The sequence below is a fragment of the Solea solea genome, chromosome 8, assembly GCF_958295425.1.
Source record: "Solea solea chromosome 8, fSolSol10.1, whole genome shotgun sequence".
NCBI classification, from domain to species: Eukaryota; Metazoa; Chordata; class Actinopteri; order Pleuronectiformes; family Soleidae; genus Solea; species Solea solea.
The window spans coordinates 14906049-14922719 of NC_081141.1; the positions used below are offsets into that span (position 1 = coordinate 14906049).

The 16671-nt window shown below is 39.0% G+C and overlaps 1 protein-coding gene and 1 non-coding gene across 3 annotated transcripts; both read right to left on the reverse strand.

Moving 5' to 3' along the window:
* Nucleotides 1-236: 236 nt before the first annotated feature.
* Nucleotides 237-4996, reverse strand: si:dkey-193c22.1 (uncharacterized protein LOC567837 homolog). Of its 2 annotated transcripts, none has more exons than XM_058636426.1 (9): nt 4835-4996; nt 3754-3781; nt 3508-3657; nt 3297-3417; nt 2801-3007; nt 2543-2626; nt 1003-1144; nt 750-912; nt 237-625 (listed from the first exon to the last, which is right to left on the reverse strand). In XM_058636426.1, coding segments are annotated over exons 2-9 (1104 nt in total). In that variant the 5' UTR covers nt 3756-3781; nt 4835-4996; the 3' UTR covers nt 237-390. The 2 variants fall into 2 exon arrangements, with proteins under 2 accessions (XP_058492409.1, XP_058492410.1); XM_058636427.1 differs by having other exon boundaries at nt 4909-4993.
* trnak-uuu (transfer RNA lysine (anticodon UUU)) lies at nt 1815-1887 on the reverse strand. The gene has a single exon. It is a non-coding gene; the product is annotated as a tRNA-Lys (tRNA).
* Nucleotides 4997-16671: the final 11675 nt, after the last annotated feature.

A 16671-nucleotide genomic window follows, 5' to 3' on the forward strand; every position in this document is an offset into this window, starting at 1 on the left:
ATATATAGTTTATCTATATATAAAACTTAATACATGATGATACACATTTTGGTTCAAACCCCATCGTTATATTTTACAGGTCCTCACAACTATAAGGTGTTTTTTTTGTTTTCTATCTTTTTTTTAAGGATTAAGACTTAGTTTTATGTGTATGGTTAAAATTAATTAATTTCAAGTTTACTTATTTGTGTACACTGTAGTGTGGGTGAAACCTCTCCAAGACATATGCACTGCAGTCTCTTCAGTTCACATTTAATGGGATCACAACCAAAAACATCCAGGCTAAAAACGAGTCATTATGAGGTATTAAGAGTAGATACTGTTAAGTGGCACAATCATTTAATATTAGTAAGGAATGAGCAGTTAAAATGTCTTTGACGGTGACTGACGTCAGCAGGTTCCCGTCAGTTTCCTGTACTCCTGTTTGACACAGCTGTAGATGGGATGGTAGAAGCGTCTGTCTGATGCCATGAGGTCAGTCACAATCTCAACGTGATTGACTCTCGGCAGCAGGTAAAGTGACACCTTCACTGACAGCGAGGTGAGGAGTTCAGAGAACTTTGTGGACGATTCAACGGGAACGACAGTGTCACTGGTCCCATGGAGCAGAGCAAACGGAGGCACCCTGGCAGAAATTAAAAAAAAGAAGACGACCATCACTCAAAAGTGCTCGTATTAGTACAGATAGAACAGATTTAAATATAATTGTTGTTGATACCAATAAATGACCTATTGAATATTATCCTCACCTGTTAAGTTTGTCCTGGCTGAGTGTTTCTAGTGAGTGTGATGGTGAGTAGTATGGAAAGTTTTCCTCTCCATTCATGGCTTTGTGCATAGTGGACACGTATTCAACTGCTCGCTTCTGCTCATGCTCATAGTGGTCCATGATGTTGTACACGCCACTCAGACCTGTCCCGGATATACGACAGATTTCAGCTTTGTTTCCTTTATGATAATACATAGTTGTAACTGTGATGCGCTGTTTTTAGTCATCCTTACCAATAACTCCTTTGATCGCCATTGTAACATCCCGTTGTTTATTGGCCTCAATGAACAGCTCCTCTCTTGTGTCGGTGAGAAACAGCGTGGTCAAAGCACACAGGTGTGCACCTGCTGAGTGGCCAATTAACACGACACTGTCCTGTAAAAAACAAAAAAAACAAGACATGACGACAGGTTTTCTACCATGAACACTATATGACTAAGGATGGCAAAAAAAGGTCAATATGTCTGAGGGCCAGGGTGTACCCTGCCTTTTGCCCCAGCTGAGATTACCTCCAGCTCCCTGTGACCCTCATGTAGAGGATAAAGCAGTTGACAATGAATGAATAAATGTCAAAGCAAAAATGACAAAATATCAGCCCAGTCAGCAGGATACTATGTGCCACTTGTACATTTCTGCAAACCACAAATATGTGTGAGCATGACATTTCCTGACTATGTTTATGTTTAGAGACAGTGAGTATTGGGTTTCACCTGATTAGTAAAATGTGTTTTTTTACCTCATTGCAACAACATCCTCTCCATACAAAACAGGACATTGCAGAGTTAAAAAAAAAAAACAACAAAAAACACCAACATGTCCTTAGAACAGTGTGAAAACACACCAGGATGTTCTCATTAAACCATCAAATGTATAAAAACACACCAAAAAGTAGAGGAACATTTCTCCACCTGTCTACTGCCAGTCCTGAAGTGTCACTTACTGTTGTTACTCACTAACACTGACCCATTCAATTCCAGCAGAAAATTCATAATTACTTCACCCCATGGAGTAGGAGAGGAGTAGAATATCTTAGAGACCACAACTCCACCTGAACAGGGACTTGAACCCTGGACCTTCAGATCAAAAGTCTGATGCTCTACCAACTGAGCTACCCAGGCTTCCGAGGATGCTTTTCGTGGATGCAAAATTCAATTGGGGGACAAATTCTACAGCAGAAAATTGGCAACAGAAGCCTCATGAATGGGATGTATTTAGACATCCATCTGGGAGTTTTAGACTTGAGAAATCATCACTCAACAGACTAAGACACCAACTATCAGCCACCTACAATGCTGTCCTGAGCTCTCTTCCAAAAAGAATCAACAAGCAAACACATAACAACAACAACAACAGTGAAGTCCAACAGCCACACAGTAGTAGAGTCTGCCTCTCAGGTGACCCACAGAGGCTTGTTGCCTGAATGGGGTGAAGTCTGCCATCTCTGATTGCCTTGTTGATGTAGTTCACAGTTCATAGTTCATATAGTTCATTCAAACATTTTCCCCATACATACATGTACAAATGCAACATTTTAGAAATAGTCGAACAGTAGAAATTGAATTATGCTTTCAAGTTCAGTTAAAACATGACTGCACTTACCACATAAAAAAGGGATTTTAGTAAAGTTGAATTCTGCACATCTTGCTGGATTTATATAACTGAACGCTCAACAAAAGTTGTCAGCTTTTTGGGTTAATCCTAAATAGTACATTTTCCCTTTATACTCCGATAGTTTTTCGTAATTTCCACAGAGCAGTTCAAAATATTTCTTACTTTGTCAAAGTTGAACTTCTGTCCGCTCTCTTGGGCCCAGACCAAGCAGTCAGCGATATCTTGTACCATTCCTAAAACATTCCCCTGTGAATCAGATTAAACCCAGAATCACTTCAGATAACCACACAAAACATTCATACTTTCAGTTAACAACCTGCTGTTTGAGTTACCACTGTGGAATGAACACAGTAGTCATCATTCACGCTCTACAAATCAAATAATTGGAACGACAATAGTGTGTCTGTGTCGTTTCCCTACCTTTGGATAGGTGCAGTAATCTGGACAAATGACAGCTGCATTCAGTTCTTCAGCCATTTGTCTGGCCAGCAGACAGTATGTGGCTCTTTCTCCTGATCCCCACGCACCCCCATAGATGAAAACTACCAGCGGGGCAGGAGCACCTTCAGGCTTGTTTGGTGGGTGGTAGAAGTCCAGCTTGTTGCCTCGACGACCAAAGACAATGGCCTACAAAGCATTGAGACGGAAATTTTAGCCATATAGAGACAAACAACCATCCACTCTCACACTCACACTCACACCTGTGGTTATTTAAGTCAATGAATAATAATAATCCCCACATCTGCATGTTTTTGGACTCGAGCATGCATGATTCAATTATAAGGTCAGTTGGAATAAAGAAATACAATCAAAGAGATTGAAAAGTGCAGAGAATGAAGCTGTAGTATTTTAGGTATTTCATGACACGTCTGAAACACACATTCACACAGACTTACGGTTAATAAAAAAAACTCACTTTTTCACAATGCATATGATTGTTGTCATTCGTGTACCACGACTTCCCCTGAAAGTAAAGTCTCCCATACTGCAGATATTTGAGACTTTCCAGGACAGCTATGGTCAAACAGTATATTCGCCTGACGGAGACAACAAAAGTTGAAAAAAACTGAATTAAAATCTTATCTTAATGAGTAAAAACACTAAGCCAAACATAACATTTATTTTACCTTGGTTTTAGAGCTTCTATGTACTTCTTATATCCAGGCTTATTGGGCCATCCATAAGCCCACTGGGCAACAAGAGAGATGGAGTATGGGAGGCCGACCACCAGGACACCCACAGCCACCGGCAGTGACATGTGATATTTTAATCCTGACCTTTAAAATTCAAAAAGGGAAACATTCACACATTTCACATCAAAAGTAATACCACTGCACTCTCCACCACAAGTGATGTATTTGACAGGCTCTTACATGATGTGGCTGCGTCTGTCGGTGTCACCTACAACCATAGAAAACGTAAATAAAAGAAAACACATCATTAAATATGCTGTTATAGAGTGTGTACAATTATAATGCATCACATGCATTATACCAGCTGAACGGTTGCTGTCTATAACAAGGCACATTTTGTAAAGAGTTCGAATATTCTGCTTAATTAATGTTTAGTACAGTGATTCACAAAATATGGGCCATGAAGATTTTGCAGGGGGGTCGTGAACGGTCAACAAAGAGGGATTATAATTTACTTGTCAAATGTTGTTTATATGTATATGGAAATACTTTTGGTGGGCCACAGAATATTTTCAACTTTTGAGCAGCTACATCCTCAGATTCAGCATGTATGTTATTTATGATCCGAATATCAGCTTTTAATAAATGCACATTTTAACTTAATCTTATAATTACCATCATTATGATATCAAGTTAGTAATTTAAAAAAAAATATTAAGATTTGGTGGTACTAACACTACCCGGGGATGTAAATAGCAGCCTGGTAACAAATGAAATCTAATTAATGGTTTGTTACTAAACAGCAGGGATTAATACATGATTAATAAATGTTATTGTATAGTGTTATTTTTTTTATTTTTGTCCTTTTGTTACCATAAACACCCTTTTACTTTGCTAGAGAGTAACACAAACATAATTTAAGCTATAACCCAGTGACGGCTACTATAACAGTATATATGACTATATAACTAAGAATAAGGACAATACATTATTTACAATGACACCAGTCGTACACGTCGTTATGGCTTTTCTCCCTTTGTGTTTAAGAGAAAATAATGATGTTGAAAGAGATTATCTTGGCCACATTACATAATTTTACAATTTAGCTTCGAAAATACACTATATGACTTTGGCGACATCTTTTCACAGTGTCATTGTTATGTATTAGCTAGTTCATTATCCCAACATTTGAAAACCTTTAACATGAATAATCCAAATCTGCAGTGTATTAACATCAACGTCAATAACGGTTTTGCTGGTTAGTTAATGTGCTTCGGAAAAGGAGGTCGTAATAAAACACCGGAAGTTAATGCAAACCTACCAAAACAAAACGTAATCTAGCAATTTATGTCGAAGTCAACGTCCAAGGATAATGCGGTTAGTTGTTCAACTCACTGAATCAGATGAATAAATAACTGGATGACTGGATAAACAATAACAGGTGAGTATTCTTCTTTCTAACCGTCCTTCAGGAAGCCGGTGTCGTATAAGTATACAAAGATTAAAAGAGAGCGACGAGAGAGGTGTCGATTCTAATTTCCGGTTTGGCAATAACAAAAAAAAAAAACAACTGGCTTCCGGTTTTGGTCAGAAAATGCAGAGAAAATCGGATTTTAACAATCAAAAAGATTTTTCAACACTGTGATAACAATGATGTAAGAAATAAATATAAAAATGAATCATTATTAACAATCTCTGCTGACAATTAGTAAAAGCATATGGATAATATCATATGTTTTGGGGGAAATCAATGGGAAACAATTCCAGAATGTGCATTAAAAGTGATACATAAATCTTTAAATCAATCGAAATATTTTACAAATCATAAAAATTAAATCAAAATTATTCATATCAGATGTGGCGGGTTTTTGATCCGTGGACGCGTCACACTGCACATAATGGGGAGTGACAGATTTCTGTCTTGTCTTACCCAACATCTCTGCTCTGGTATTCCGGAAATAAATAATAGGGTTGTCAATAAGTAATAAATCAGCCAACTAATTCTTCACTGTAAAAATACATCACACAGTTACAAGTGAAAATGTTGAAAAGTAAAGCATCAGTAGAAATCTATTATATTATCTTAATCAGATTGTATAATTCTATGATTATAATATGTGCAATATAAACAGCATTTTCACGAGGCAGAGATTAGGTTCATAGATTATAGGGCCTCTTTTTATTCAAGGATTATCTGTATTACATTCATTGGAATGATAATGTTGTGAAACCTCAGAAACACCTCATGTTGTTGTGTTGTTGAGTCATTATGACGTCAGTAAAGATGAGACTATTTGTTTTGACACACATAAAAAACCCACTGTAACTCAGTCTAATAACTACACATCATAAATGCAAAAGAACCTTGACAACACTAAAGCTCATTCTCTGGTTGTTAAAATGTAAAAGTGTGGTTACTTATTTACTCTTTCATCATCATGTCTCACCAGTGACTAAAACTATTATATGTCCTTGTGATTTTCCATGTACTTTTTTGCGGGGCAGGTTCTCAGACAGACCACCTTAGGTCACACAGTTTATTAGTAGACATTCTAAAGTTCACTGACGACTAAATGTCAATATACATTTTCTACAGGTGACGTCAGTTCACAATAAATAAACGCAAATGCATTCATGCTCTTTATTCTATGTTTATTCTGTGGTTTAGTCAACTGATTTCTAATATAATCACTATAATTTTTTTAGCTTAAATAAATCCATTTAAAAAACAGGCCTTTTATAAATAACCCTAAATAAAAACAAAATATAGTTGTTATTGTTTATAATGAGCAGGAAAATGTAATCTTATCTATTTAAATTTGTGCCAAACCACAACCGGTTTATAACAAATAATCAAGTATAATTGGCGTTAGAATAATCCACTTGAATACTTTATTTCCTATAGCCAAAGGAGATTATCACTGGTATTTTGATTTGTTTGAATCATGCGGCGCAGAAAGCTGCACTGCTGATTTATGTCCAGCAGGGGGAGCCAGAACTGCGTCAGTCGCTCCGCAGAGCCACCTGTAGAGCCACCACATTAATACAGGATAAGGTTGATTCGTAGATTAATGTAATTTATATTTTGACATCAGTGAATTAAATTCCCACAGGCTTTGAAATGTCATTCTCAAAGTTGTTTTTTATATTTTTAATTGATCACAACCTTAAATAATAACCTCTTTCCAGTCTACATTAGGGGATGAGGCCCTCTTATTAATAAGTGTGTTTATGGTCAGATAGGGTGTAAGATCTTGAGGTACATTCACATTTATTGCTTCGATAATATGTCCGATGACCATTACTGCATTGTGTTGTTGTTCAATATTCTCTTCTTGAGTGTTCATTGGTGTTTGTGGAGGAAACGTTAATAGTCACCCCAATTATCAGATATACAGTTTGTAGTGTAGAAAATTGGCTTAAACACATGTATGCACAAACAAATTGTAACGTATAAAGAGTGTAATTCCACAGAAACTTTTCCCCCACACAGATATCCACTTATTACACGTCTTTACCTCGTACTTGAGTGTGCACTTGTGGACAGAGGCTTCATTGACCATGACCACAGAAAACCTTGGACTCAACATTGTCAATTCATGGAAAGTGGAGCAGCGTACGACTGCTGACCAGCCCGATGGCTTATTGTTATGTTTGGCCCCACAGAGCGGAGCCTGCGTGTGTGGTTGCTCCTCCATCTGCCATGTTGTGGGGAGTCCCAGGTGTGTTTTCTGAAGCCACAGTGGAAACGCAGCCGTTCACCGAGTGCAAACTCAGGCCTTTACATGGCATGATGAGCAGCGTCAGCCCGTTTGGAGCGCTGTGGTAACAATTCACAGCATTTTCCAGTGTTTGTTTAAGAATTACACTGTCCTTGAGGGGAAATATTGTATGCATGGTGGTATTAAGATAATAACAATTTACAAGTGTAAAAAAAAACCTGTGTCCTGTGTAGGCGTAGAGGAGTCATGGCGACCAATCAATCACACCAAAAAGCAGTTCTTTTTTATGGTGGTCAGAGTGAAACAATGACAACACGTCACAACACAACTATGTTCAGTATGCATCTGCTGGGACGTGATAAAAGGTGTGACGACTTGTTGGAAATTATTGCCGACACACAAGTATGTTATCTTTACAGTGGACTCTCACAGCAAAAAGCTGAATCACTGCAGCTGTGAAACCACACACATACACACAGACTACTGATGATATAGTTTTCATTGAGATAGCATAACATTTAAAGCAAACAAAGAACACTTTTGACTGTGTAGAGAATATAATTGTTACGATCGACCCAAAACATTATGAAGTTTGTATCGTGCTTCTGTTCTCTCCTGATACTCATTTCAGGTGCAGAAAATTCCATTTGTACCCGAGAGAGAGAGACTTCTCTGACTGAAACACAGTCTTAAATTCTTCACACTGGTTTTTGTCGTTCACAAGTTACTGGGAGAGCCGGTCTGGAGCGCTATTGTCTTTATTTATCAAAGGGCTTACCCTAACACGCTCCTTCCGGTGAGTCACTGTGGGCAAAGGCTCACACTTGTATGTATTCATAGAACTTTGCCGTGTTTGCTGTCATGTGTGAGAGGGTGTTCCCAAAATAAGTATTATGCAAACGACACTGTGACATTCTTTATTCCAAAATATGAGTCATTATGGTTTATGTTCCAAGTGTAAGATCGGAGGACATTTTGTGTGTCTTTGCAGCGTGTTGGCTGGTGTAAATGTGTACATACTGGTCTTTTTACTTCTCTCCCCCACTGGGACCCACTCGCCAGAGTTCCTAACTGGTGCCTGGCACAGAGCCCGGACACAAACATGCTGTTTTCTTCCCCTTCCAACCACTGTGCTGCACGACCCCCGACTCAGCCAGAGTCACCGTGGAATTCTGCTCTCAGTGAGCTCGGCACCTCGGGACACAGAGCCTTCTGAAACACGGCCGGTCCAGAAAGAACCTCCTTTTGACAGGGGGAAACCATGGAAACCATGGCACTGACTGACCACAGGGCCCAGTTTCTAGCGATCCCCGTGCCCAGAATCCCACCCACAGCCCTGCAGTCGCCAGCAGAGCAGCAAAGACAGAGGTGCTGTGCGTTCAGAGGGTGATGCGGTTTTCAGGGGGGCCCGCTGACTGATTGGAGAGAAACAGTGTGGCCTTTCTTTGTCACATGCAAAAGGATGAATGCTAAGGAGCCTGCGAGGATGCTCCAAGTGCATTCTTAAGGAAAATGCTCGAGAGGTTTGGCCAGATAAAGTCGTTGATTGGGAAACTGGCTAAGTAATAAAAGTACATGTATACATGTATTGTATATGTACAGTACGTGCATGTACATGTTCAGAGGGTGCAGTGGTACCTCCCTGCAACAGTTTCATCTTTATATAGTCCACGGGGATTAGGTTTCTGTGCATCATGTCTCCTTCCAATACCGACTGAGTCAATATAAGGTTAGAGCTGACTGGTCACCTTACAGAGTGACAAAAAGAATATGCGCCTGCATGTAGGAATGTGTTACTTAACATCTACTGTGTGCTCCACACAAGTGCAAGTTGTTATGACACGAACATGCCAGTGTGACTGAGTGAGCCACTTACCAAGCAGCAAAGTGCTTGTTTGTGTTGTTGTTGTGATTTTGTTCGGGAATATCCAGCATTAAATCAAACATATCAGCTTAAAGGTGGAGGACACAGGATATTTTTGCTGTGACTATTTCCAGTGGTGGCTGGTGAGCGGGACTATGGGACGATGCCACTTTTTTGTGTCCGAGTATCGAGTATCTAACGATAGCGATAGAAGTCCGATACAGTCATTTAAGACTCTCACAGGTTCACACACAAGATGCCGAGTCACTTAAGACCGTTTATGAATGATGAAGCTGTTAACGACGCATTTGTGCTGAGTCATTTCAGACACATAGTTCTTTAAGCAGCCCAAATATGACTCAGCTAAAATGCTGATCTACATGTTTGCAGTCTCTGCATAGTGAAGTATTTTTTTATGTCTGATATCCCATCCAGTGATTTTGATCAGTATAGGACCGATACAGATACTGACTGATACCGATTTTCCATCCCTACTAATGCGATATTTATTTATTCATTCTTTCTTTTTTTTATTGGAGGGGTCACAGTGTTTAAAAATCAGTTTCCAGATGTGCTATGACCATGTATCTGTATGATGTGCCAAAGCAGGCTATTGGTGCATCACACAAGTGTACTCACTTCATCTAAAATACTCTGTGTGGAACAATGGTTGCCAGATATTGCTTTTCTGCAAAAAAAAAACCCTACAACTTCAACATTAGAATGACCTTTATTAAACACTCACACAATGAGCCCAACAAAACCTATTCTTCATTTACGACAACATACTTTATGACAGTGTTTCCCACACTTTTAATTCAGGGGACCACCTTTTAAACATGACCCAATTAAAAACATACATCACTACAACAGCAAATGTCTACATAATATGACACAAAACAATTCTGCATATGTTTACGGAAATGGCACCAAACTATTATTTTTGAACAGATAAACCAAGCATTTTGAAGAAATATGTGTATTGTATGTTTCATAAATGAATTATGGGTAAAAGACTGAACCTTTTCCTTGTGTCTTGACCCAGTCTGAATGACATACAACAATAAAAAAACAGCAAGAAAACAGTCGATATTTTCCTTCTACAGTATATAAGTATTTTTCACTCATAGCTTTCATTATTGCAGTTTTCTCCTCTCAAACAGCATTTAACTGTATTCTCTTTCTGCATCACTGGACAATCACATGACACTGTCTACAAGGCTGTCATTCAAAAACCATCCCCCTGAACCGAGTACTTTAATGCAGTACTTAAATGCAAAATGCAAGTTAAATATTCCAGTAACTAGCCCGTGGCTCATGTATTTGCATGTGTAATTGCATTACACTTATTGCGGCAATAATAACCCAAATACAATAGCTGGGATATGCCAGTATTAACCGTTGTTCACACATGTAAATGTCCCTTGAACTACTGGGGCATAATATTTTTTTGCGCTTGTGTGCGGCTGCAAATCTGGCACATGCATCCATCCATGGCACAGACGCGTGGGTTCTCCACAGCAGCAGCAGCAGCAGCAGCAGCAGCAGCAGCAGCAGCAGCAAGCAAAGCAGATGATGAGTGAGTCATTCATGTCTTGATAGAGCACGTACACAATCTTCTTTACTTCTGTACATTGGTGCACGTGAAACAACACGACTCCCAACAGCTCCGGAATTTATAAAGAACAATGGCATCTCGCACAGCAAGAGGCACCAGATCATAAAGCTCTCCTCTGCTCGTACACCTCTGCAGTCTGCAGCTGTTCTCTCTTCTCCTCCTCACTCCCTCTCTCTCTCTCTCTCTGCCTGTTAACTAGTTAACTAGTAAGGCTTAAATGCTTTGTAGTTAACGTGTTTGGTTCCAAAAGTGTCACTAGTTAACCTGTGGAAGACATTTTTCCTCACACATGTTGGAAATGTTTACTACACGTTGGGCCGTGTCTTTGCTTTGCTCATAACTAGTGTGAGCAACGTGTGCAACATTTGTTTAACAAGGTCAAGTCACTGCACCAGTTACCCAGTCAGTCTTTGACAAAGCTGCTAACCAGTCGACACATACAGGAGGGGTGTGCCCCAACTATTGTCATCACTCGCTAGTTTAACAAGTACACACTTTTTGCCTCACTAGTTAACTTGAAACGTCAAAAACACATCACCTAGTCTGAATGAGAGCATTTGGGCTCCTACTAGTTCACCCAGTAAACACTGCCCTTCTCACTAGTTGACTAGTACGCTTTTTTTTTTGGCTCCTACTAGTTCAAATAGTGCATTTGAAAATGTCAGTTCCCACTGTTAACTAGTGCACAACATTGTAGGTTACTAGTTACTTCACGAGTCAGGGTTTTTGCAGCTGACTAGTTAACTCGTAAGACGTTGAACCTTATAATTGGTCCAAATGGCCACTAGTTTGTCTAAAAGCTGACTAATAAAAGAAACTGATATGGAATAAATGCGGCCATGTAGTGGGGCACCCTAGCGCCCCCCTATTGATGAGCTATCACTGACTCTTGTCTCTCTGACTCTATGTAAATGAAGTGATCTTGGAGAGAACAAATCTTCTGCAGCTTCTCTGATCTCTGGTTCCAGCTTTGGGGAAAACCTGCCCCATCCCATGATGGAAGAAAAAGACATCTGATTCTATAGATCCTGTAGATCAATTACAAATGCTTAAAGGTGACATAGACCGGAAGCTCCAATTAACGCTGCGTTTGTGTGTGTATCTGCGTCATTACCTCGTTTATGAAACCCTAAAGTTTCAGAACAAACAGTTCAGCCACTGCTGAGAAAATAGTGTTGTATTGTTTTCCTGGGCTCTGCGAAGCGGATCGACACTTCCTTAATTTGATGTCGTCATCAGAAATCCTCACCACCGTAGCGCCTCCCGGTGCGGGCACTAGTCTGGGCACATCCGGTTGCGTACATTCAACCGCAGAAGAAGAAGAAGAACTAGTCTCGTTGTAGCTGCTGAGATGCAGAGCATCCACCGTGCCAGAGGGGGAGCTGTGTATCTGAGAGCTGGCTTATCTATTACGTCACTTCCAGGTACCTGGCCAATCACAGGACAGTAGGAAAGCTCTCGTTGGCTGGCCAATCACAGCAACTGTTTGGTCTGAAACAGCGCGGCTGACGACAGCGTCAGTGAGGAGATATTTTGATCGGCTCGTTTGCAGCGATTAGGAGGTTTTTAATCATGAAAACAAGTTAATATATGTAAGTAGACCTCCATAACTAACATATATGTGTGATACAAGCATTCTATGTCGCCTTTAAATTTACCATGCAGCAAAATAGATGCATGAAAAAAAAAAAAAACATACAGTACATAAAGTGGAGAAAGTGTACAGTATGAAGGCTAAACAGGGTCACTTTTTTTAATCCCTCTAGACTTTCAGCAGGTTAATCCAGTCATACTTGCATCAAGAAGGATTTGGCTTGACTGGTTTAGGCCTTTGTCTGTTGAAAATATTCTCACCATTGTCTGTGATGCTCTCCAGTAATCCAACTCCAAGAAAAGTGAACTGATTTCAGTGTAAACACAGGTGAACATGAAAGACAGGTGTAGCCATGGATCCAGTATGTCCTCACTTTTTTCTATCATAGATGCTGGGAATCTTACACCAGTCTTCCAAGAAACATTACCAGTGTTTGAGAGTGTTTTTGCTTCCCTCGCTTGCTCACACTGACCCACACACACACACACACACACACTCAACAGTATTAACAGTAATATGAGAGATCGCCTGTTATGTTTTAATTCAGTACCTTTTGTTTGCTTTCCAGCTCTGTGCGTGCAGTGTTCACAGCTAAGATTCAAGATTTTCTTTCCACAGCCGGCACGAGTATCAAATACTTGGGAACCAGCATACAAAAACATTCCATTTTAAATTGAAGCAAGGCAATGTATTATATATATATTTATATATATATATATACATACATCTTTAGACAAAAAAGGTCAGGTCCAGCATAAATACTGGTGTTTCTCTCACCAAACTATTTGGGCTTGGCTTTCAAACTACCCAGACTCTTTGTTTGCCCAGCAACTAGATTCCTTTACAAAACTCCATGGGTAAAAAAGAGTCACTGGAGTGGGCAACGGAGGACAAGCTCATGGCGCTCACTGTACTCTTTGATCTCCATCGTCATGGAGCGCTCACTGTAAAGGCTAACAATGAGAGACTGAGACTGTACTGCAGGAATGCTGACATTTAGGTGCACGAAATACCTCCGGTGCAAAATTAACGGGAGACTCACTCTGTCTCAACACACAAGATACAGTGTCTGCTAAATGGGATGGAAAAAAAAAAATAATGAAAGTGCTGGAACATCCATGCCATCATTAACGACACTGGCATCGCTAAAACCATGTGGCATAGGGAATTATATCATTAACCCTCTGTGGTCCCAGATCTGTGCCGCAGGTGCACCCTTGGTAATTTGCCGTGGGAATAACACGCAACTCCTTATATGGACATCCTGGGGGGAGGTGTTTATAGGTCACATCTTCAGGCTATATATATATATATATATATATATGTGTGTGTGTGTGTATATGTATGTGTATATTTATACATATATACAGTATATGTTTATATATATATATATATATATATATACATACATACATACTGTATACATATACTGTATGTGTGTGTATATATGTATGTATATATTTATACATATATACAGTATATGTTTATATATATAAATATATATGTGTATATATGTATGTATATATATATACACATACTGTATACACACATATATATATATATATATATATATATATATATACTTACATACTGTATACATATACATGCACAGATGTGTTTATATAGTTGGTGAAAATGTAAAAAGAAAATAATAATTATAATCATGTCATCAGATTGTCTATAGGTTGTGCTGAAAGGGTTAAACCTGTCTCATAAGATAATGAGAAATCAGGTCAGGTCAGGCAGGGAGGCCACAAAGAGAGCAGGTCAACAACAGAAATCAGTGGACTCAGGGGTCTACAAAGACAGGAGAGGTTTATCCTTATTACGCTCATCTCTAAAGGAAGAATTTATGAGGCCAGATACAAAAGACAAGAATAAACAAGGCTTTGTTTTCCAGCTGGGAAAAATACATGATAACTATTTTATAATCTATAGGTCAATCACACTCATGAGTCCCTGAATAAAAGATTGAACTGTCCGAAAGATTATGTGAGCAGTAGTTGAGCCAAGGGCTGACTCAATCTGCCAAATATTATCCAACGGGCTAGAGAGTCTCTCTGTAGGTGAGCATGGCTCAAGAGGTGCAGCGCATGCTCCACTTATCAGAGGAAAGTTCAGTGGTTTAACCACAAACCCTCCTTTATGTCAAAGTGTCCTTGGTGCACAATAGGGAAGCCCCGGCATGATGTTCTCCCACCGTCTGAATGTATTGTACAAATCAGTGTGTGAATGTGGCCTGTGCCGCAGAGTGGCTGTTAAGATGAGAGAATGATTTATTCTTTTATTTTATTTATCCTTTATTTAGCCAGGAAGGTCCCATTGAGGTACAAGATCTCTTCTTCCAGAGAGTCCTGTAGCACAAATGGTACGAAGAGATACAGAGACAGAACACAATTTCAGATATACAACTCACAATGGAATATAAAAGCTAAAAGGAACTCGTTAAAGGAGAGTAAAAAGAGAGATATAATAAAAGTGACGTATACAAGACCATACCAACAAGATCCTGAATCCACTGAATACAAACCCCTGAAAAACAACAACATGTGTCTTTCATGAAGGCCCATAAAACAACCTTTGAAGGTGCTTTTATTTGATTTTTTTTTTTTTAAAGAAGGTAGGTGTCGTGGAATGATGTTGTGCATAAAAGGAGAAAGCAGAATTATGAGTTCATTCTGGGAAAATTTAGGAAAAGTCGAGCGGTAGACCTGGTTATGTAGTTTCTGTTGTGATAAGAGTTTAGATATATATAATATATATAGGAAGTTTACCTAACAAGGCCTTGATAGTAAGAAAAAACAAAATATAAGAGACAACCAACCTACAGATACAGAGTCCAGCAAGCTGCATGCATGTAAATCACATCACCATAATCTAACACAGATTAGAATGACCATTGTACAATTCTCTTTCTTGCCTCTAGGGGAAAACATTTATTCAAACTAGGGCTGGGCGATATGGACCAAAAGTCATATCTCGATTTTTTTTTTGTTCGAATGGTGATATGCGTGAACAAAAGTGTGTACTTTTAACTAAACCCCATCAACCATTTATTTAGGTTTAGTTTATATTTTTTGCTCAACAAAGCACAGCTGTGCATATATAACAACATATATAAACAATAGTGTAGCCTGTTTGAAACAGGTTAAGTATTATTAAAGAAGTTCCAGCTATTTCTCCCCCCACAAAAGCAGCAAGTTACTTTTCAAAGTCCTAATACTTATGACAATGTGATGCTGATGTGCCAAAAATATCTCCTTGTTTGTGAAACCTATTCTGAAGTACAATTCCACGAAATTTTAACAACTCTCCTCTTCTAAAACAACAGGTTAGAATATTATGATTTTATTCTCATAAATTTACGAAGTCTGGGAATTCTCAATGTGGCCCTAATACTTACGTAATACGTACTTAAGTTTTAGAAGTAAAAGTATTAAAAAAGGATTGAGCCATGTTAGATCAGTGGTACGACAAGTTGTGGGTTGAATTCCTGGCTCTGCTAGTCTATATTGTCCTTGAGCAAGACACTTAACCCCATGTTGCAGTGGGTGAATTGAACAACTGTAGTATAAAGCAGCTCATCAAGACTAGAAAAGCTCTATATAAATACAAACCATTATCAACTCTTGTTCTTCTGATTTTATTTGGTAGTAACGAGTAACAAAGATAGTCGTAGGAAATGTAGTGGCGTAAAAGTGAAAGTATGTACATTTTGTACTTGTACTTTGTTACATTACAACACTGAAATGAACACGCAACAGTCTCTCATAAGAACCTTGCAAAACCTTTAAATACAGGTCATTCTGTAATCCGGAGAGACAAAAAACTCTTTGTGAAACATCTTAGGTTTGTCACAGCTTTGGAATTTTACCCAGAGAAAAAAAAGAAATTACACAAGTCCACACACTCACTGTCCTTTAGCCACGTTACACCTGACTGTGAACTCAGTGTTCCTCCTCCAGTCCTTTGAATATTTGCAAGGATGGTGATTCTTTAAAACTGCTCAGGGATTGGTTATACAACACCAAACAATAAAACATTTAGTTCACTTCAGCGTTTGGAGATATGAGATCCAGATGAGCAAAAATTTTCCCACATATTGTTGTATAAGTAATCTGCAAATGAGCAGGTTGTACAAGTGAGAGTTCATCCGCGGCTCCAGGGGCCTTGTTGCTGATATGTGCTGGATGAAATATTAACGAAACCTTCCAAAAAGTCAGACTCTTGATAGTTACTGTATCAAACCCAGGGCTGAAAAACGGTCCTTCTAGCTGCATGAGAACATCAGAGTCACTGATACAGAAACATCTGCCCTTCAAGGTTCTACGTGTTGTCTCACTGTTATGGTTTATTGTAT

Excerpts from the sequence above, each read along its gene's own strand:
- si:dkey-193c22.1 (XM_058636426.1), bottom strand. Across the intron at positions 2,627-2,800 it reads ATTACTGCACCTATCCAAAG|GGGAATGTTTTAGGAATGGT; the intron begins GTAGGGAAACGA and ends TCTGATTCACAG. Across the intron at positions 626-749 it reads AGCCAGGACAAACTTAACAG|GGTGCCTCCGTTTGCTCTGC; the intron begins GTGAGGATAATA and ends AATTTCTGCCAG.